The following is a 22388-nucleotide window of genomic DNA, read 5'->3' as shown; positions in this document are numbered from 1 at the left end:
GTGAAAATTTTAAGTTTAATAGTTTAAACCGCTCGCTGTGATTCTCAAATGCAACCTTCCCCTTTCACTGGACCCCAACCTTCCCTTTCACTGGACAAGAACAAATAGAACAATTTTAAAAACAGGTGCAGAGGCGTACAGGGAACCGATTACAAACATATCTGAGTCAAACAGAAAGTCAAACATGTGAGCCAGTGTTTAGCGATAAGACTGCACCGTTTGGGCACTGATGTGATCAAATAAGACAGAGAGTGAGTGCCATTTTATACCATTTGGCTCAAAGTTCAGCTTTGCGCACTTGTTGCATACAGTACTGCAATTGTGTAATGGCGGCCACCATGTGTCAAGTGATGGGGCTCGTCATGGGCCTTCTGGGGATTGCTGGTGTCATCGCTTCCACAGTGATGGACCAGTGGAGCACCCAGGACCTGTACGATAACCCAGTAACGTCTGTGTACAACTATAGGGGGCTCTGGCGGTCCTGCGTCCAACAGAGCTCTGGCTTTACAGAGTGCCGGCCTTACTTTACCATTCTTGGACTGCCAGGTAGGGCCACTGTTTGGGACTGGGGAACAACTGATGTCCTATGATTGGTTGGCACTACTTTTCTAAAAACAGATTCGGGACACTATTTTGAAGCAAGCGCAGATGTATATTTTTGCAATGGAGTAAAACTAGAATGATAGTAGCGTTATTGTTCTGAATATGCTGTTAGTTTTATTTTTCTCAGAATATATTTTTCCACTTGCTTTAAAAAAGGGTTTGAAGTCTATTATTGCCAGTGTTTTTGGTGAGAGTTCTGCACTATTGGGATAGTATTGGGAAACCGTGCAATATATTTTAATGATATGAGTAGTGGTGGCTAGTGTTAATGTCAGTTTGTTAGATTTGAGGATCTGTGATGCAACTATAGGGAAATATCATGTTATACACAGTAAATGTCATGGCAACTACATTTTATATTGGCAATAACACTGTGCAGTCTAGTAGTTGTCAAAAAGTAAATTATATTTTGCAATTATCTGTCAATGGAATGGAATGGAACCAGCAATAGTCTAGAACAATTTTATAAATATCTTTATCTAGTCTACAAAATGATATTTTAATAACTCACAAGCTTCTGCAGAGGTACAATTACGGTACCACCTACTGTATTTCATGGTTACACAGATTTTTAAGAAATCTGGAAAATTATCCAAAATTACCAACTGCATATATTTCGAAATATTGTGTTCACGGGTTACCAAGATATTTAAAGCTATCTTCTACAAACCAGTAACAAATTATTTCTACAAAACTTTGACACGCTCCATTAAAAACAGTTCTATAAACTGAAATTGTGCTTTATTATTGTGTGAATTTATTTTTGCATCATCTAGTGACTGGTAAAACAGGAAGCACTGTACAACACCCTAGTTGGATTTTATATTTCAAATATTATAGAAATGTCACTTTACCAATTTACAGACAGGCCTTAGATATTCAGTAATATAGAACAGTGGATACTAACTCTGGACCTCAAAGCCCACTGCAGTGCAGGACTTTATTCCAATCAGGTCCTACATTTATTTACCCTAAGCCATTCCAATCAACTAATTTAGGATCCATTTAGGAAAAATCTGTACTTGAATAGATCTTTAGGACCATCTTGAATTGGAAACTATTGGAATAGAGGAATGAAATCAGACAGCAACAGTAGACCAGAGGATGGTCTCCTTGGGCTCCTGTTGAGCACCTAAATAATCTCACAAGCACCATTATGATTTACAGGGGCCTATTCTCAAAGTGTATTACTGCTGTCAGTAAATTACTCACATTTTTTAAAGGAGAAAAACACATCTTCCTTATACAAAATTAGCAAACAATCAAGTAGTTGAAAATAAAGTCTATTAAATACTCACTGGTTTGAGTAGAGTACAATGCAAAACCTCTAAAAGGCTAAGTGTTTTGTGATGGGCCCAGCTGTGGCACAGGCTCCCTGCACTACTTACAATATACTGTAATGATTTTGTGTGTACTATGCCTAACATTGGGACTAGAATATGAGCACTGTGAAGTGGTTGTTATCAGTTCTTTGGTTCAACAAACAGTAGAAACTTTTTAAGTTTCAGGTGCTTTAAAGCAGAATATGATTCACACAGTTTGATTGGACCGAGCCAAATTTTAAATTTCTACCTAGGGAACCTATTACCTTATCTGTAACACAGGAAGTGAATGCTTACTTTTGGCTTGGGCTTGAAATTAAAAACCACCAATCAGAAAAGTCCGAATCAGCACGCAGCAGGCTGCAAACAGAAACGTGCGTGAAGAACTTGTCTTGACGCACCTTAGTTATGTTCTTCACGTAACTAAGGGGACAATTTGATCATTTACTTTCCTGCAGGGAAGTATGTTTTTAGGGGAAAGTTAACAAACTTCTCCCAAACTGAACTTCCCTTCAAGTTGGTCAACTCAACTTTGCACAACTTCCTAGTAACTTCTCAAAGTGTACATAGAAGGATTTTATGTTTAAATTAGGGATGGTATCTACTCCCCAGTAGTCAATCAAACAAATTGGATTTCCTGTTCTTCTCATCCATATAACTACTAAACACTCAATAGTGCTAAATTTATAAATACTAAAAGAAACTTAATAAATCAATTAAAAAAATGTTAGACTAGAAATCTTTCTCAATGCATTCAATGTCTATGCAAAGTCTAAACCTGATTTTGTGTACCACTGATATCAAAATCATACCGGTTTACTACAGGTGAGTAATTGTCTGTTTCCAGGTTGAGAAAGACTTCTAGTTGAAGGTTTTGTCATTGTAGTATTTCTAACTGAAGCCAATATTGTCAACTACAGATGGTAGTTGCTTACACAGAATATTCACTAAGCTAATTATAATGCTTCATGGTGATCTTTAGCCATGTTTAAACTACTAGCTAACCTTGACCTTGAAGAAGATCTTGGAAATGTTCAAGTGAGAAATTGCTTGAAAGTCTTGGATTTTAATAATGTAAAATGTTTATGAATCAGGAATATAAAGCTAGACCTTCCCCTTTGTCAAAATCTCAGAGCTTCTGCTATTTAGGGGGCTCCATTACTGTTTTTACAACACATGCTGTAGGACTACACATCTTACAAAGTCTAAGTTTTACAAAGTCTTACAGAGTTTTACAAAGTCTTACAAAGTTTTTCACCTATCAAAACTAAGAAACAAATTAACTATAGCAATAAGAAAATGCTCAAGATATATTTTTGTTTCATATATAAAACCTTACCACGTGTACCCCTCTTTTTTGTTCTTCATAAGGATTTTTCATGGATTTTTAATCAAAATGTAACATTTTTCCCACAGCGTGTAATAGAAATTGCACATAACATATGAAATGTATTTCTGGAGACCCTCTGTTATTTCTGCAATTTTTTTACATGCATGTATATGTATATCAGTTGTAAAGATGCTGCTGTATGCTTCATGAATTGTGTTGAAAGACCTTGTAGGTAATGGAAAACATCAATGAATGTAACAAACCCGGTACCATGCATTTAGAAATACTGTAACAATACAAACTCATTATGTTCCAACTGCCAAGAAAACTAGACTCCCATCCCACATTGTCTTGCGAACAGGAAATAAATAAAATTACCAAACGAAAAACTAGTGGTTGAAACGCCACTCCTGATGTTGTTAAATTTTGAGCAAACACAGGCTTCATATAAGTTTCGGGCTCTTTTGAGTATGCTGATAAGGAACTAAAAGGTTTGGAGATCTCTGCTAATACTAGACACTGGGGTATTTCAGCAGAGTCTAGTGAACAGACGCGAGAGCAGGAAATGGCGGCCACTATGTTCCAGATAATCGGGTTCATTCTGTCAGTACTAGGGCTAGCCGGGGTCATTGCAGCAACAGCAATGGACGAATGGAAAATTGAAGACCGGTATTATAAACTTGTAACTTCAATTTACAACTATGAAGGACTTTGGTACAGTTGTGTGGGTGAGACTTCTGGTCTTGTTGAATGCCGTCCATATTTCACCGTTCTGGGACTACCGGGTACGTTAACACTACAGGGCAATTTGTCAACCGTTATACTGTATATCATTTGTGAACTTGCTGCTGCAGTACATTGGTAGCTTATAGCATAAAATGTTATTGTATTTAGTTTACAGTGATAAAGCTTCTTTTAAAAGTGTATTGTTCTGTATTGTTTTCCAATTTTATTTTACAAGCAACATTTAAGAAAGTTGTCAAACCAGTATTATATCAGTATAATGATACCATTTGAGATGTATTTATTTAGTTTAATTCTGTTTTTCTTCCTGGACTTAAGTAATAGACCTTGTGTGACCCTCTACTGCAGCAAGTAGTAGCATGACATATATGTTTGGATTACTGAGTGTTGTTTTAAAGGGCCCATAAGGACCTTTTTATTTTAATGTGTTACATGTTCCCATGTGTTGTTACAATTCTTTAAATAAGGTCTGTGTATTCTTTTAATTATTTTTTTAACATTTTGACCATTTTGTTAATTTTTAAATTGCATTCCCTTTCTCCAAGATGGCTTCAATTGTACTTGCATGAACCTCTCAGAACTACATTTCTATCATCCTCCTGCTCACTGGTAAATGGATCTCAGTTACATATGTGAGCAGGAGGGTGATGGGAAATGTAGTCCTTAGAGGTTCATGCTTGTACATGTGAAGCCATCCTGAGGCAAGGAATGTAATTTAAAAGTTAAAGTGGTCAAAATGTAGCCATGCACGCACCTCGTTGTAAACAGTTGTAGCAACACATGGGAACATGTAACACAATAAAATAAAAAGGTCCTTATATACCCTTTAAGTGTGGAGGTAGCATTAGACTCTGCAGCTGAAATTACCATAGAAGGATGTAAATCAACAACACCTGCTTTCTGAATAAGTAGGTTGTTACAGAGAATTACATTATTGTGCAGTCTGTAAACCCTGTTACAAAAAAAAACAACATTAACAATACTTGACCTTTTACCGCAAATTTCTAGAGAAATAGCAGCACTTGCTGTACAATGCTTAATTACTATAACAGCTATAACAAATGCTGCTGAACACTATAAACACCTTGTAACATTTGCAATAAAGAATTGCATTATGCTGAAATTATTAAATGTTCAAATAGCCTTACATAGAAAACACGCTAAAGTTACTAGGAGGGATCCAGTTTGAAAACCACTGCTGGATACTTCTTGGTGTTGAAAAGTGACTGCCCCAGATGGTAAATGAAAGATACTAAAGTTTGTGGGGTGGATCTCTTTTTAGGCAGCTTCCAGGCAGTGAGAGCCCTGATGATCGTGGGGATTGTGCTGGGGGTTATTGGAGCGTTGATCTCCATATTTGCACTCAAGTGTATCCGAATGGGCAACATGGAGGACACAATGAAGGCTAACATGACCCTGACATCAGGGATCATGTTCATTGTGGGAGGTAAGGGTTATCTGCTGCCGAGTTATCCCACTGTATACAATAATTCTTGCTTTAAAAAAGTGAATTTCTTTAGGCGACACTAATGTATTACTTTTAAACATTTCAATGATGTTTGATACGTGCATAATTACAAAACTGCTTTGCAACAATATGAAGCTCATCATGCACGCATATTAAGGCTGTGTATGAATTCAGAATCTGAATCTGAAACATACAGAATGTACATTGCACATGTCAAGATGAGAGACTAAACTCTATAAATCATGTTTGTCTCACCTCCATACCATCAAGAACCCAGAATTTGTATAGTCAAACAACAACACACAATTCTTTTTCATTAAGCTTCTGCAAAGCCCATGTACAACAACGTTTCTGTGGGTGATAAAGTGAAGAACCCACACTTACTGGATCACTATTATAATGCTGTAGCGTCAGCTAACTGTTTAATTTAAGAGAAAGTTTGAACACTCTAAAAACACAAATACAAAATACCCTCCTGGGGTGCACAGATACCTTGATTAATGTTAGAAATACAACCCGCTCAGCTCTTTTTTTAAAAATGTTATGGAACTCCTTTTGACATTATTCCATCCATAATAGCAGATGTACCACCTATCACTTCTTTTTAAACACAGGTGTATGTGGCATTGCTGGCGTGTCCGTCTTCGCAAACCTCATTGTGACCAGCTTCATGTTCACGACCACAACTGCCACCATGGAAGGGTCTCTCCAGCCACGGTAAGTGGAAGTGTAACATAACACAAATTTCAGGGCCGCTATACACAGCAATATCAAACACAACACAAAACAAATTGCATAGACCAAATGACTCTTTCCACTGCCACCAAAAAAAGATCACCATAAAAATGACACTTACATCGTTCTATCAATTTCTTTGTTAAAATGTTTTACAACTCACCATATCGAATGGTTAATATAATCTAAGAGAAAACATTATATTGATTATATACAGGAAATATGGACAGGAAATGAGAAATCTGTCACAACTGGAGAATTTATGACAGCGTTTGTTATCAGTTTCAGAATCAGCTGTGTCAAAGCCCAATGGCTTACGTATGTATATAATGTGTGTTTTATACATTTACAGCGTTACTGTTTCAGGTATTGTCTTAAGTATGGGGTGTATTTATAGAGCACACCTTGTAGGTTGCACACCATTACAACCTTTATGTTTAACACTATTTTGTATGATGGGGCATCAGTAGTACGTTAGAAGACACAGTAAAATGATGACACCTAAGGCAGTGAAAGAATAAAGTAAAAAAATAAATAAATCAACACAAAGAAAGGGCGGCCAGTGATAATATTGAGATCACCTTGGTTGCCACAGTTTCAACAAAATAACCTGTTATAGGAGTTGAGGACTTGTTAGAACTTATTTGGTAGCGTGTATTCTCGCTTTGCTGAAAGACACTTTCTATATGTTTCAGGTACACCTTTGGCCCCGCCCTCTTCGTGGGCTGGGTGGGAGGAGCAGTGCTGGTAATGGGTGGGATCATGATGTGTGTGGCCTGCAAAGGAATGGCACCTGAGAAGACTCAGTAAGTTTCTAAGGCAACCACTGTAACTTATTTTCATGAATAACAGCCCTCAAAGTAGTATTCCAAACCTCTCTTGAGGGTTACCACTGAAGTTACATAGAAATTATGAGACAAAGTAGAGCAATAAATAGTTGAAAAAGGTGCAATAAAAAACACATATTTAGCCTGTATACAATTCTTTCTTGATATTTCACAATACGATAAATCACCAATTGGGTTCATTCGTGGTTAGGCCATATTGACATTAAATTATACAAGCACTATATTTTACTGACAAATTCCAGCAACAAACAAAATGGTATTCAGTGCTACTATGCAAAAGTCATGGATTTGTTAGGGTAATTTGTAGAATGGGGTCTGGGTTGGGAGTGTGGTATTTTTTGTTAATGTTTTTGAAGTGGTAAAAGGATTATTTTACTCTTTAATTTTAATCCCTTGTCGCATTAAATTCAGAGAAAGGGAAACAGATAGTTATATAAACCATTCAGATGATTGAGCTATAGGAAATATTTATTCAGAATACATTCTGAGAACTTATTGTACAATTATTTTGTTTAAGGGAAAATGCTCCAGGAGCCTCCTGAGGACAGAGTGATCAGTTCATATATATTCAGGATGAACTCCAGTCATTTTTCTGTTTTTTTCAAAAGTGGAAATTCTTTTAAAATGTAGAACCCAATAATGAAGGGGTTGAGTTGACAAACCTCATACCCAGCTGGATTGTATGGGAGTATCCTACTGCACTGGGGAATCACTCTGGATAGCAGCAACCACCTGCCCATAGATTTTCTGGATCAACCCTTTGGTTAGAGTTTGGGTTAGGGTTAGGGTTAGCGTGCTATGTCATTCAAGTTCTCTTAAGCACCGCAATTGTTTATTTTGAATTAGAACATTGTATTCTGCTCTTGTTTTAAAAAAAGGAATTGATTTAAAACTGGAGTAAAGAATATACACTCCTTAGTTTCTTATTGTTTACATCATAACAAAGATAAAGGGATTTCTTAAAATTTGATCAACCTTGAAAGTATGGTAAAGCATAGGCAAGCATTGTAAAGCACCAAGAGGTATGGTAAAGCATATAAAAAAAATGGCAAACTAAGGTAAAAACTGGCACTAGATACTGTTGGTAACCTTATAATCATATCATATAAATACCCTTGTTGTACCCGTTTAACGTTTTTATGATACCAGTAATCTATTATATATATATATATATATATATATATATATATATAATATATATATATATATATATATCAGGGTAGAAGCGTTCAGATTGTGTGTAGATACACCTGGAGCCATTTTAAGTGGATGAGTTGATGAACTGTGTGTCATGTAGCCTGATTTTAAAATGTTTTGTCTGTGTTTTTAGCTACAACTCAGTAGCTTACAAAGCATCGAAACCCAACACCATCTACAAGTCCGGAGATGAGCGGTCCAGACGGGGGTATGACGATGACTACAAGAAAAGCACAACTCGCAGCGACGATGGCAGGCAAACACAGCCTTCCAAATTTGACTACGTGTAACAATGGCCTGCAACTAGGGAGGATATCGCTGAAATACAAAGTGCAGGCTGGCTTAGAACAGGGGATCATAGATGGGTCTATGCAGCTTTCACTGACAAGCAGTTTAGCCAGGTTATAACAGATTAGGAATTTGACCAAAATCATATGATTACATCCTGGTCATAAATGTAATAAATTATAGTAAAATGCATATTAAAGTGAATTTTCAGGACATTGGTAATCCTTTAATATTTGTGAGCCTGTTCGCAAACATTGTGCTTTGATTAAGGATTGCCCCACTAGCTCTAATGTTCTACTCCCCTTTAGGGTGTAATAAATTACCTTTGAGAAGAACTAGCAAATAGTATAGTACCACTTTATGTATTGAAAGCACGAGTCTCAGTGCATATAATTAGCAGGTCCCTTTAATTTTTTAATTTTTTTAATCTATAACTTAAAAATTACATCATAACACTGTTAAAAGCATTAGCTGAAGCTGTCTACTTATTGTTTTTAATGCAGCTTTAAATGATAAAATACCAGCTGACTAAACTAATCTATTTAATCTTAAAGGAAAGTGAAACATGTGAACATATTCCCTATCCCCAGTTCTGATTTACACTGCTGCGCTTGCGTATTATTCTTTACTAATTCCTATTTCTTAAACATACTTAAACATACTTAAATACACCCACATAATTCTCGTGTTTGTATATATGTATTTGGGTTCTGTGTTTTTTGACCCATACTGTGCTTTTTATAAATTTTTCATATTTTCCTCCTTCACCCCAAATAACACCCCAGGCTTGTGCATGGCCTGTGAAATACCAGGACCCATGAGTTGCATGAAAAGTCTGTTTTGATTAAACAGTTTGATATTCATGAATACAACCATTCTATTCTTTTTTTTACAGACTAGAATTTTTTCTTTATGTTTTTAGTTAACAGCAAAGTTGTGATTGTTTTATGCATTCAACACATAATCAGATTACTAGAAACTCCAGTTTGTTTTATGCTGAAAAGCTTCTAGAAATGTAGTTTAGGTAAACTAGGGTCTAAGCTGCTCTAAATGGTCTTAGTTATTAGTATGGAATGGCTGATTAGTATATGTGAGAAGTATAATGTGTACCATGTTATATATCTTGACTGTTAGACTGTACTAAGATGCAAAGAGTGCAAGTCAAACCAAAAGCGCTAACAAGTATGTAATTAATTAGTGCTACATTATGGCTGTAATCATCTGTCTGTCTTTTGTATTTCGTATTTGTGTGACTTCAGAAACAAAAATCATTAAAGTTTTCATAGTTTAAAATAATAACTTTTCTACGTTTTGTATATTCTTGTTTCCTTTTTCTACATAAATGCAATAATATCTTTATCACAGTGCAAACATTGCCATCTACAACACTTTCAACAAGACCCTGAAAAACAATAAGGTAAGACTGTTTGGGTTTGTCTGGCTAGTAGGGCATCTGTGTTGACCTGTATTAAAAATGGGCCAGTACACTGGACTTTGAAATAACTACTTTACATAACAGCATATTTCAAATGTTTTTTTTTTGTTTTTGTTTTTTTTTAATTTAATAAGCTACTTGTCTTGTGAAACTTTAACTAAGCATCACTAAAAAAAGAAAGAAAGAAAGTTAGGAAGATATATTTTCAAAAAACAGTGTGTGGCAGAGCACAGCTCTGAACTTTAGAAATTGGCAGGGATGGGGTTAAAGTCGATTAGCTTAATTAACGATCAATCAGCGCCCAGCCACCTGACATAAAAGGAGGCCTCTGCTTCCCATTATGCAGAGGAAGTTGAGGAAGCAGGTTGGTGTCTGTGGTTGTTTTGTGATTTTTGAATTTTGATAAATCCAGTGAAGGCATTGCCCAGCCTGGGAACTTTATTTTTGTGAGTTTTGTTTTTGCTTTATTTGTGTCTAAAGATCTTTGTTTTGCCCTTGTGCACTTTATTTTTGTGTTTTTTTTTTTTTTTTTTTTTTATAATAAAATTAGGATTTTTTGAACTGCAGTCTGTCTCTGGGCCTCTTTCCCCTCGCCAGCCTGTCACACAGTCTTATTGTATTGAACTGTTATTGTAATTGGATTGTGATATAGTAACAAGAGCTTTAGTAGGAAGTGATTTTCAAATTAAATGTGTTAATTAAATCAATCCATTAATGCTTTGAAATGGAGTAGAAGAGGTTGGTAATGAATACATTTATCATTAAAAAGCTTAATTGTCGCAGCTCACTTACATCACTTCCTTTCTCAACGACTAAAGTCAAAATGCATATTAACGAGATCAAGAAAAAATGAATGGAAGCATAATTCTCTGTTATGGAAACTACTAGTGGAGGTGGCTCTCCCACCAGAGAGCAGCAGCCAAATGGACATAAAAAACAATGGGAATATCTATTTTGTAAACTTCATTTAAAATTGAGCATTTTGTCATGCAGAATGTACTTTTATTTAGATAATTGCACATTTACAATGCTGATTTATGATTGTCTGGTGTGTGGGTAAAGATCGTATTGCACAGATTTAAAAAAAAAAAAAAAATTGTACGATTGTAAGCTATAAATAAATATGTTTAAAGTGTCATTTGTGTTTGTAGTTGTTAGTTATTATACATGTATACCACAGCACAACAACACCACTCCCAGAGCACCACTGCCTCTGCACAGCACAGCACCACAAGAACATCACTCCCAGAGCACCACTTTCTCTACACAGCACCACAACACCACTCCCAGAGCACCACTGTCTCTGTACAGCACAGCACCACAAGAACATCACTCCCAGAGCACCACTGTCTCTGTACAGCACAGCACCACAAGAACATCACTCCCAGAGCACCACTTTCTCTACACAGCACCACAACACCACTCCCAGAGCACCACTGTCTCTGTACAGCACAGCACCACAAGAACATCACTCCCAGAGCACCACTGTCTCTGTACAGCACAGCACCGCAAGAACACCGCTCCCAGAGCACCACCTTCTCTGCACAGCACAGCACCACTCCCAGAGCACCGCTGTCTCTGCACAGCACAACACCAGAACAATACCACTGTCTCTGCACAGCACAGCACAAGAACACTACTCCCAGAGCACCACTGTCTCTGCACAGCACAGTACCACAAAAACACCACTCCCAGAGCACCACTGCTTCTGCACAACACAGCACCACAAACAGTATCAGAGAAAATGCATGTTTAGAATTCACCAAGCAATTAACTATAAACAAATTGTGTACTGCGTAGGGAGTTCTATCGCAATTTTAAAAGCTTAATCAATGTATAATGAAGAGACAGTGGTGCTCTGGGAGTGGTGCTCTGGGAGTGGTTTAGTTGTGGTGCTGTGCTGTGCAGAGACAGCGGTGCTCTGGGAGTGGTTTAGTTGTGGTGCTGTGCTGTGCAGAGACAGTGGTGCTCTGGGAGTGGTGTTGTTGCGGTGCTGTTCTGTGTAGAGGCAGTGGTGCTCTGGGAGTGGTGTTGTTGTGGTGTTGTGCTGTGCAGAGACAGTGGTGCTCTGGGAGTGGTTTAGTTGTGGTGCTATGCTGTGCAGAGACAGTGGTGCTCTGGGAGTGGTGCTGTGCTGTGCAGAGGCAGTGGTGCTCTGGGAGTGGTGCTGTGCAGAGAAAGTTGTACTCTGGGAGTGGTGCTGTGCAGAGGCAGTGGTGCTCTGGGAGTGGTGTTGTGCTGTGCAGAGGCAGTAGTGCTCTGGGAGTGGTGTTGTTCTGGTATTGTGCTGTGCAGAGACAGTGGTGCTCTGGGAGTGGTGCTCTGGGAGTGATGTTCTTGTGGTGCTGTGTTGTACAGAGGCCTTGGTGCTTTGGGAGTGGCGTTGTGGTGCTGTGCTGTGCAGAGGCAGTGGTGCTCTGGGAGTGGTGCTGTGCTGTGCAGAGACAGTGGTGATCTGGGAGTGGTGCTGTGGAGAGGCAGTGGTGCTGTGGTGTTGTTGTGGTGCTGTGCTGTGCAGAGGCAGTGGTGCTCTGGGAGTGGTGCTATGCTGTGCAGAAGCAATGGTGCTCTGGGAGTGGTGTTGTTGTGGTGTTGTGCTGTGCAGAGACAGTGGTGCTCTGGGATTTGTGCTGGCTCCATGGATGCAGCTATCTAGCTTCTACTTGTCTTCAAAACAATAACAACAAACTAAAAAGCACTCCGCCGTGTTAGTATTTTTAGTGTAATGGGCTTTACTCATGTAACTGCGTCCCCTTTGTACTGCCATACTCCTTCCTGTGATCAGCCCAATGCCATGGTCTATCCAATTGTTGTGTGCCCCACAGCTGATCACAATAGATTTGTTTAGCAGTCTTGCAACCACGTCCTTTCTCCAAGATGGCTGACTTCCTGTTCCCTCCTACCATCAAGTTGGTCCATCTCAGGTCGGGAGGTAGACTTGCAGCTCAGATTCCTTTTCTAGTCAAAGTCACTGACGTTAATATCCGAGTGGTACCTACATTGGTTGATCAACCACAAACAAGGAGAACTTTGTAACTTTAGAAGCAGATATTAAAAAAAAAAAAAAAAAAAAAAAAAAACTGGTGCTTTTATTTTTAATAACCAAAATAATCTGATGAAGCTGATTTCCCTGAGTTCAGGAGCTGCCTTCTGTTGTAGTTACCTGTCACAGATATATGTGACGTAAGCAAGATCAGCCAAAGTGCCTTTATAGAAGGGAGAGACAGTACCATCGAAGGGAGAGACAGTACCGTCTAGGGGATATGTCACTTTCCGTTAGTTTTGCTGGCACTACACAGCAATGATCTCGATGGTGCTGAAACTATTAATATAAAGACACTTTTGAGGATCAAGCCTATATTGCACAAGTCTACAGCATAATTGGAACAGAACAGCAACTCCTGAACTCTTTGTTAAAGCACCTTGACACAGAATTATACAAAAGCACACATCATTTGAGTAATTGCAATTAGAAACACTAAGGATGATTGGAAACATCATGATGTATAAGTCATTTGAAGCGGTCTGCTCTTTAATTGAGGGCAATGAAAAGGGCAGCTCATTGTTCTTAAAGGGATTCCTGTTAGTTCTTGAATTTGAACATGGAAAGCTTACCTGTCAATGTACAAGCCTCGGCTCACACACATCACGTTCCAGGCAGAACAAAGGGATATTGCTTCCCGATAGCAAACAAGCCCTAGTTCTGGGAATGGGTGGGACCGATACACCATGGAAGCAGCAGAGATAAGAAAAGCAAGTGGAAAACAATGCTGTGAGAAACCCTACAGCTGATAGGGAGTTTCGGTCACTTTGTAAAACATAAAAGGCATTACTGACGGGGCTCACAGGAACCTCAAGCCGAGTCTTGTGGCGGCTCAAATTCAAATTCAGGCACTATTCTGAGACCATGTTCCAGTCCTTCATAATTATTGACCCCACGTCATGAGCACACACCTAGTTTTGCAAAGGCCATTGACTTAGTAAATTAAATGAAGCACTGTATCTTTAAAAACTATGTGTACTGATAGCGTTTTGCATTGATGTGGAGTTGAAAACAAACTGTATTTATCTTTCCATTATAGTAGGAAAATACATTTAAAATAAAGACATGGACAATCAACCAAACAATGACAAAAACTCAAACAGTGAGGTTCAGACCAGTAACAGAAACATTAAGGGCAAGGCTTTTAGGAGCAAGAAAAAAAAAAAAAAACACTTGTTTCTGATCTTAACAAAACAACATCTGTGTAAGAAAAATGCTTTAGTCGAAGTGACATGCATGATTCATGAAAATTCCAACTTTAGTTCTAACCTGTAAATTACTCCTGTATTATTAATACATTACCTTCTTTATTTTAGATTCAATCAGTCCCAGAATCAACTGCACTAAGAAGTTCAATAAAGCGTAGAGAACACTTAAATCCACCTCAGTATAAGGGCCACCATGCAATTAGGGACACTTTTTCACTGTCCAGATTTGCTCCTATTGACGGCAATGTCAAGTCAGCTTGAATATAAAGTCCTCAACTGTATTCAATATTAAGGCCACCATTTGCAGACCAGTATTGACTTCTCTCTCCAATTAGACCAATATTTTTAATGATAAACAAAATAAAAAAACACATTAAGAGTAAATGAATAAATGACCTTAATAATTAAAATTAATCACCAGTTAAATACACTGTTCAGACCAATACTTTTTTAAACAAATAACATTAATTTGTTACAATAAATACGTCACATTAGTAGTAAGGCCACTATTAAGGCTTCATTTTGTTGGTTACTGGACTGGCCTTAGAGTTTTCACTGTAATTTAATCATTTTCAAAATCGGCTATGAAACAAGCACACTGAAACGTGGTGTAGCCTACACTCTGAACAATGTCATATGATTTAGACTGACAAACACGATCATCTACCTTGGGGTAGGTGCTCAATTACAGGTCACCTGATTTAGATCCCGACGTGTTCCACTATGTACCTACAATTAGCGAAAGCTGTGTTGTGTAGTTAACTCATTCATGGATAATTGAGGGAAAAGTTCACCCCCCCCCCCCCCCCCCCAAAAAAAAAAAACATTCTTTGGAGCCTGCTGTAAAGTTCCACACCGAAAAGGGTAGGAGTTTAAGAGCTGCATTTTTTAAAAACCCTTTTTACAGGACTGCGGAGGTCACAAATATCAGAAAACAATGTAGCATATCATTATGCAGTGTAGCCCATGCCATGATGTCATTTACTGTACATGATCCTGTGTCAATCTGAGCTGCTAATTTTAAAGGTAGTTTGTACAGTAATCAGCAATGACTTTTAAAATGGACACAACCCGCCATTATAGGAGTAATGTAGGAGTAAAAGGTCCCCGTTTACTGCATTTAATATTCCAAACCAAAATCCATTACCAAAATGGCTGAAAGCCATGGCGACGATGTGTTGGGTTCAGAGTATTGGAAGTGAAGCTGGTGCCACATACAGTTATACAAAGTCACCCTGTGTTATAGTGCAAATGCACTTTATGTGTCCTAATGAATTATTTCAAGAAACAATTCAGTATAATCCATGCATTTTATTTCAAGAATGCTCAAACTTACAATAAAATATAAAAATAATAAATACATTTATTATTATTATTATTATTATTATTATTATTAATATAATAATAATAATAATAATAATAATAATAATAATAATAATAATAATAATAATAAAATACAACATTTGATTTACAGAAGTCTTAGAAAACATTATTTGGCAAAACATTATAAACAAATTAGGCTACAGTAGTGAAAACAGTCACTCAAGCAAAAGAAAGACGTTGGATCCATTAATTGTCCATTATTAATCCCACTGCACAAAAATATCAAACAATCATTAAACATGTATGACATCACAATATCTTAAAAGAGAAATTCCACCCTTAATATTAGTAAACGTTTAAAAACAGAAGCCAACCGGTATGCTAGTGAACTCAAGTTTCAGAAAGGAGACACCACCAATGGAAGAAAATGAACAATTTATTTAATTGACAGATAAATATGATGATTACATTGGCATTTAATTTTGGCACATAGCCTTGCCCATTAGAACTTGTTAGATGCTGTTATGCTGGCTAACGATGATGAATGAAGTATATGAACTAGATGAATTTCTAATGCCAGCGGGCAGGACAAGTGGCAAATGACCTTCCCCCTAGACAAGTCACGCTGCAAGGTGGAAGCAGGGGAGGAGGGGTGCCAAACAACCGAACAAACAATAAGGGCTGTGGATGGGTGTGTGTGTGTGTGTGTGTGTGTGTGTATATATATATATATATATATATATATATATATATATATATATATATATATATATATATATGGTGGTGATTACTTGTTTGATTAAGGGACGTTTACTCCTTTCAGAAATACAACTCCAAGGACTGGCCATCAGATATGGTACTCAGCACACACATCCAATCAGTGTCATGGTTAAATTGTGGAGCCAATCAGTGGATATGTGGACGGTCAATGTTGAACTTGAACATGCAAAAGTCAGGTCAAACCAAAGGATAGGTACTGCACTACACTATGAAGTCTGTGCAACACGAATTTGCTTCACTTATTCACTCTCTCAAGAAAAGATGGTTTTTGGAATAATTAGTAAGCATGACAAATAATGATCTGAGCAGAAACACCAGAACATCACAGAGAACACACATATAGGATATTAAACAGATATAGAATTAAATATTAGGAAAATGCGGAGCTACTGCATAAGACTTTAATGTGCAGAAACCAGGGAAATATTTCAAAGAGCAGCGGTTATCAAACATTGTTCGGTTTCATTTCTCTTGAGCTTGAGAGACAGAGACAGAGAGCCAGAGCCAGAGCCAGAGCGAGAGCGAGAGAGAGAGAGAGAGAGAGAGAGAGAGAGAGAGAGAGAGAGAGAGAGAGAGAGAGAGAGAGAGAGAGAGAGACCCCTGAACAGTCCCTGTCTGACATTTTGGGCTTTAAACAGAGACTGGCAATTAAATTGTGTGTTGGTTGAAGAGGTGTTCTGGTATAGCACTGCAAACTTAGTTTAGTGATTGTTGTCTGAATGCATCTAACAGCTATAAACCTTTGCTGGGGCTTGTACACCTGCAGGGTATCTGCTAAGAAACCAACAAATTGTTGGTATCTAGCAGGGATTTTAATGCATCTGCTTATTTGTACCAAACTTGGCAGACAGTGAAGTTGGTTGCCCCAGGCTCAGTCTCCTCATGCAGGGTTAATGAAGAAGCCAGTCCCCTTGGCCTCATAGGCCTCACCAACCTCCTCCCCTGCTGGCTGCAGAACTCCACACGCTGCTGCTGCCTGCCGAATCAGCACTGCCCCGCACTAGTGCCTCCTTGTGGTGGGAGGTCACCGTGGTTAGCTCTTCAATGGATGACAGGTCTAGGTCACTCTCCTCATCTGACAGCTGAGAGCACAGACAGACAGACAGACATTAAAAACGTAGCCATTTTTAAATCTCAATTGACTCATTTCAATTAGTTGCTTTGAATTTGATTAAAACCACTGAAGCCACCCCATAGAAACTATTGTCCATCTTCATAGAGTGCTTTAAAATCCAGATTCTTACAGCTATTAAACACTCAGTAGTACTACATTTACAAACACAGTGCACTCCATTTATAAGAATCATGGATATAAGAATCAACTGAATATAGTGATCAAAACCACTGGGACAAAATGCGCGGGGCTTAATATTGCGCAGTGAGGTTAGGAAGGGGGGTGGGGGGGAGATGCGGAGCTTTGCATCCCCCAATTACCCCTAAAAATCGAAAACGTAGAGGTGAATTATTTTACAAGCTGGGTAGACGTAACGTTGTTTTTTGTTCGTTCGGTGTCTAAAATTTGTACGTACTGTCATCAGGACTGTCATTTTATTTCATGAAGGCAGTAAAAGTAAAGTTTCATCCGGTAATGTTCATTATGCAACCGTGCTAGTCAATTTTGATCGTTTTAAGTGAACCCTCACTAGATGATCGTTTCTCAAGTATACTGTAGTAAAATAGGACTTTGCAGCCCTCAGTAAACATAATCGTGATCCTATAACAAGTTGCTTACCCACAAAGACTTGTGTTGATGTATTGTCCTCAGTGACTGAGTACCACTGACATTTGTATACTGTTTTTAACCTGCTGATGAGTGGAGGTGCTTTTTATAATTGCAATGTGATGGGCAGTTTCAAACTGTAAATGGTTTTATTTTTCTTACAGTGCGGTGGGGAAACAATTACTAATAAAAAATAGACAAACAAAATAAAGCTAGCTTTCAGTTGGAGCACAAACTAAACAATACTTTGTGTGGTCCCTGTCTGACGTCAGGACGGATAAGCCATTTACCCAACTAAACAAATACAAATCAAAACAATTCATATGTTCCCCCCGGAACTACACATACAGTGTAGTATAGTACTTGAAGAAGAGATTCCTCTTCTTTACTCTGTTATACCCCCATCACAAAGCTATCGGCGAAGCCCTTTTTATCGAGGTGTCATTATCTTTAACAAGTAGTTAACCAATTGATCATTATCCTTAATTCGTTAAGGAAACAACTATGGATTTTCCGTAGGTATGCATACATGCAGAAACTCGTGACATCTAGTGGTCAACCCATTACACTACAGGGAACAAAGCTTTCATTCTCAAACTAACATACTGATTCTGCTGGACTTCACCACAGTAATTTGTATAAGACTCAAATCATCCGGGAAGGATATGATTCTTATAAACCGAGTGCACTGTATTAAAAGAAAATTCAGTGACAAATGTTTTGACTAGAGGTCTTCCTAGTCGAAATGTTTGTCACTGAATTTATTAATGTTCTTACTTTGTACCAGCACTAGCAACATTATCACGGTCCTTTAAAAAAAAAAAAAAACACTATCAGCATTATCCCAACCCCCTTTAATGGCAACGAGATCTTTAAAAAGATTATATTATCTTTTATTAGCATTAGGAATAATATACCAGGAAAGTTAATTTTTGTGTATAGTGCTGTAAATCTGAAAATTTAGAAACTTGAATCTTATGACTTCCTACTGTGGTGTTTAAAGTACTTGTAATGATCCCAACCAATTTTTGCTGCTGATAAACACAATCTAGAGAAATAATGTAGCTGCACACTGTTTAAAGTCTTAAGAGTCTGTTTGTAAGTGATGTCTTATGTGTATTGAAAACCTACAGTATCAACATCTTAACACTAAGGACACACATATTCACAATATCTCTAACCACAGACATCATTGATAACTACCCATTTTCTAGTCACCCGTGTTTAATGTTTATGGTGTCTGGCTAAGCCTAAAATACAGTACATAACACAACCCACCTGCAGCTGCTTCACAATAGCACTGGATTTTGGGGAGGTACTGACATATGGTGGAGTCACTTTAACTCCACCCACAGGCTTCTTCATTGGAGTACTTAGCTGTCTCTCCAGGCTCCTTGTAAGTGACTGGACCACGGATCCTACACAGAGAAACAGAAGGGAAATGTTTACCCACCCCAAACTATATTCACAGACTGGATATGACAAAAGCAGTGTTTCCACTTTGTTTTGCAAAAAGAATAAATATTTAAATAGTTAAAACAAACTTTGATTGCACATTTTGCAGCATTTACAGTATAGAAATACTGGTGAACAGTAAAACGTCATATCCAATCCCTTCCAGATGGAAACTGATCAATATCCATTTTATTATGGGTCTAAAACAGTAAATTCAGCTCTTAGCAGCACATCATAGATTTATTTGCAGATAAAAATGGTAAAGATGGTGCATTTGGGAATTCAGTTTCATTCATGTAAAACAAGCGACCAGTTAAACCATGTTCAATAAAAGCAAGGGATTGATATATTATAATAAGATTTTTAAACCGACCTTCAATGACAGTTTGTGTTTGTGTGTGTGTGTGCTTTTTTTGTTGTTTTTGTTTTTTTTAAACACCATTTCTGTCTCGGGTTGACGCACACTTACAGTGCAAAAAAAAAAATGTCAGATTATTTTGCCGTGGACTGAGAAAACATGATAAGAATTGTTTTTGGAATGCTGTTTTGTGAAATACAGTGCACTCTGTTTAAAAGAATCACATCTGTCCTGGATGATTTGATTCTTATAAGCAGTTGATTCGTAAAAGCGGACCGATAAGATTACTATGGAGAAGTGCTGCAGAATCAGTGTGTTAGTTTGAGAATTAAAGCTTTGTTCCCTGCAGTGTAATGGGTTGACCACTAGATGTCATGTGTTCCCTCATGTATGCACAGGGACCACACAAAGTATTGTTTAGTTAGTGCTCCAAGTGAAGGTTGATTTTGTTTTATTAGCGGTTGTTTCCCCACCGCACTGTAAGAAAAATAAAACCAACACCGGTTTTAAACTGTAAATCAAGACTCCAGCCAGATCATTTACACTGCCCCCAGCCACGTCACATTACAATTAGCAAAAGCGCCTCAGCAACTTAAATACAGTTATCAAATGTCAATTGTGCTCAATCACTGAAAACAATATATCAAAACAATTAAAATAAGTCCTCGTGGGTAAGCAACTTGTTATATGATCGCGATTATGTTTACTCAACGCTGCAGAATCCTATTTTACTAGTGTACTTGAGAAGTGATCATCTCATGAAGGTGCCTAGTTCCACAACCCCAACTCCTCCTCCTCCTCACACTGCCACGCCACAATCCCACTCCCTCTACATGCATATCACACAATAATGCTGCTGTACTCCGTATGTATTCAATGAATGTGTATTCACTTTATTGAAACAAATTTTCACTAACAGAGAACACAAAAAAACATACCTGCACAATGCAGTGGCACAGTCATGGGTTTGATTACAAACAATGCAGTGTTTCCTGCATCACTGCACGATCCACGCTGCGTACGTGCCTAATCATGCCAGATGTGATCAAATTCAAATAAAAAACAACACTTTATTGGCTGTACACGTCATTGCAGTTGATCAAGACCCATTTTACATGTAGTCAATTTGCTTCGGAATGATTCTTATAAGCTGATTGCTTGACTCTTACAACGGATTGTTTTACATTGGTTAATAGAGGAATGATTTTGTCCCAGTGGTTTTGATCACTATATGTGGTTGATTCTTATATCAGTGATTCTTATAAACGGAGTGCACTGTTCTGTATTACAGTGCTTTATTTTGCAATAATTTTCATTTATTTTCTTTGTATAGTATATGTGCAGTACCGTACTGTGGTGTTTTAGACGCACTGCTGCACCTGCTTACCTTGTTAATTTATAATGTCCCGACGTTAATAAACTCCCACTGAGATATTTCACAAATCCTATAGACCCCTGGAACTAATTGTGTATGACAGGATCTGCTGTATATTCTAAATTATAGAACAAGTTGTGAGAGATTTAACAGTGAACAACCTTTATGTATTCAGTGCTTTTGAGTAAATACTGTATATCCATTTTGGAAACAACTTACCCTTATAAAAGTTTCCTATAGTAAAAGCATAGTGAAAGTATGGCAAAGCTTAAGGAAGCACTGTAAAACCCAATAGGGGTATGATAAAGCACTGCAATATTACTGTACAGATTTACTATGGTAAATCTTTATAAGGTTAGCATTCACTCAAATGACAAGAGCAGGCGAATCACACTGTTCCTGACTATGTTGTGTTAATAAGCAGATGCTGAGCTTGATCTAAGCAAATTCTCAGAGTCCAGCTGTTAAAGGTTAAACATGAGGATGGCTGTAAACAACCCACTCAGCCTCATCTTCATTGGTGGAATTACTACAGCCCTCCCTGTCACTCATGCAGTATCCTCTATGTATGCACAGCCTTTCTCATTTCAGTACACACACTGCTTTTGAGTTTAGTAGTGTAGGAAATATATACATATCTATACATGTAATTCAATCCAATTTGGAGCCTTGCAGTTCAGTGAAGACTGTAAATTCAGTGTCAATGTAAAATACGTTATCACTGTATAGTAGTCTAAGAAATGGCTCTTTGGTACATCTGATAATATGAATTCCTGATAAGAACAGATGTTTTTTTTTTTTTTTTTTTTCGTAAGTAAGTCATCTATAAGAGATTCATAAACTAAAGGTAAATTAATATTTTTGGTGCCACTGGCTGGACTTGGTAACCCTGTGTGAGATTGTCCCTCAGTGTCCCTTTCTCAGTACCTTGTGACCCTTGGAGAACGGCGGCAGGGCTTACTGGCCCCTCTGAGAGGTCACTATCGGACCAGTCATCATCGCGGACCGCTGCCTGGGGCTGCGGAGGACTGGGTTTGACCACTCTCACCACAGGGGGGTCCTTGGTGGCTGGGCTGGTCATGTAAGCACTGTCTCCAACAGACTCTTCTTCTGAGCTGAAGGGAGGGGTGCTGTGGAGATAACAAGGTTATTCTAC

At 37.9% G+C, this 22388-nt stretch overlaps 2 protein-coding genes across 4 annotated transcripts in view; one reads left to right on the top strand and one right to left on the bottom strand.

Moving 5' to 3' along the window:
• Positions 1-311: 311 nt before the first annotated feature.
• LOC121322723 (claudin-18-like) lies at positions 312-9828 on the top strand. Of its 2 annotated transcripts, none has more exons than XM_041262970.1 (5): positions 312-546; positions 5282-5446; positions 6082-6184; positions 6898-7008; positions 8381-9828. In XM_041262970.1, the coding sequence occupies exons 1-5, from the start codon at positions 327-329 to the stop codon at positions 8535-8537; spliced, it is 756 nt and encodes a 251-aa protein (XP_041118904.1). In that variant the 5' UTR covers positions 312-326; the 3' UTR covers positions 8538-9828. The 2 variants fall into 2 exon arrangements, with proteins under 2 accessions (XP_041118904.1, XP_041118903.1); XM_041262969.1 differs by lacking the exon at positions 312-546 and adding an exon at positions 3643-4040.
• A 5865-nt stretch (positions 9829-15693) lies between these two features.
• The window catches only part of dzip1l (DAZ interacting zinc finger protein 1-like), a 37432-nt gene continuing 30737 nt past the window's right edge, over positions 15694-22388 (bottom strand). For both annotated transcript variants that reach the window (XM_041264128.1, XM_041264127.1), the window contains exons 14-16: positions 22160-22362; positions 19323-19462; positions 15694-17406 (exon numbers count right to left, since the gene is read on the bottom strand). In XM_041264128.1, the coding sequence (XP_041120062.1) occupies positions 17251-17406; positions 19323-19462; positions 22160-22362 (499 nt within the window). In that variant the 3' untranslated portion in view covers positions 15694-17250. The remainder of the gene's footprint in view (positions 17407-19322; positions 19463-22159; positions 22363-22388) is intronic.

The sequence above is a fragment of the Polyodon spathula genome, chromosome 11 (genome assembly GCF_017654505.1).
Source record: "Polyodon spathula isolate WHYD16114869_AA chromosome 11, ASM1765450v1, whole genome shotgun sequence".
In the NCBI taxonomy this organism is placed as follows: Eukaryota; Metazoa; Chordata; class Actinopteri; order Acipenseriformes; family Polyodontidae; genus Polyodon; species Polyodon spathula.
The sequence above is the reverse complement of the archived record's forward strand: the minus strand, read 5'-3'. Positions and strand labels throughout refer to the sequence as shown.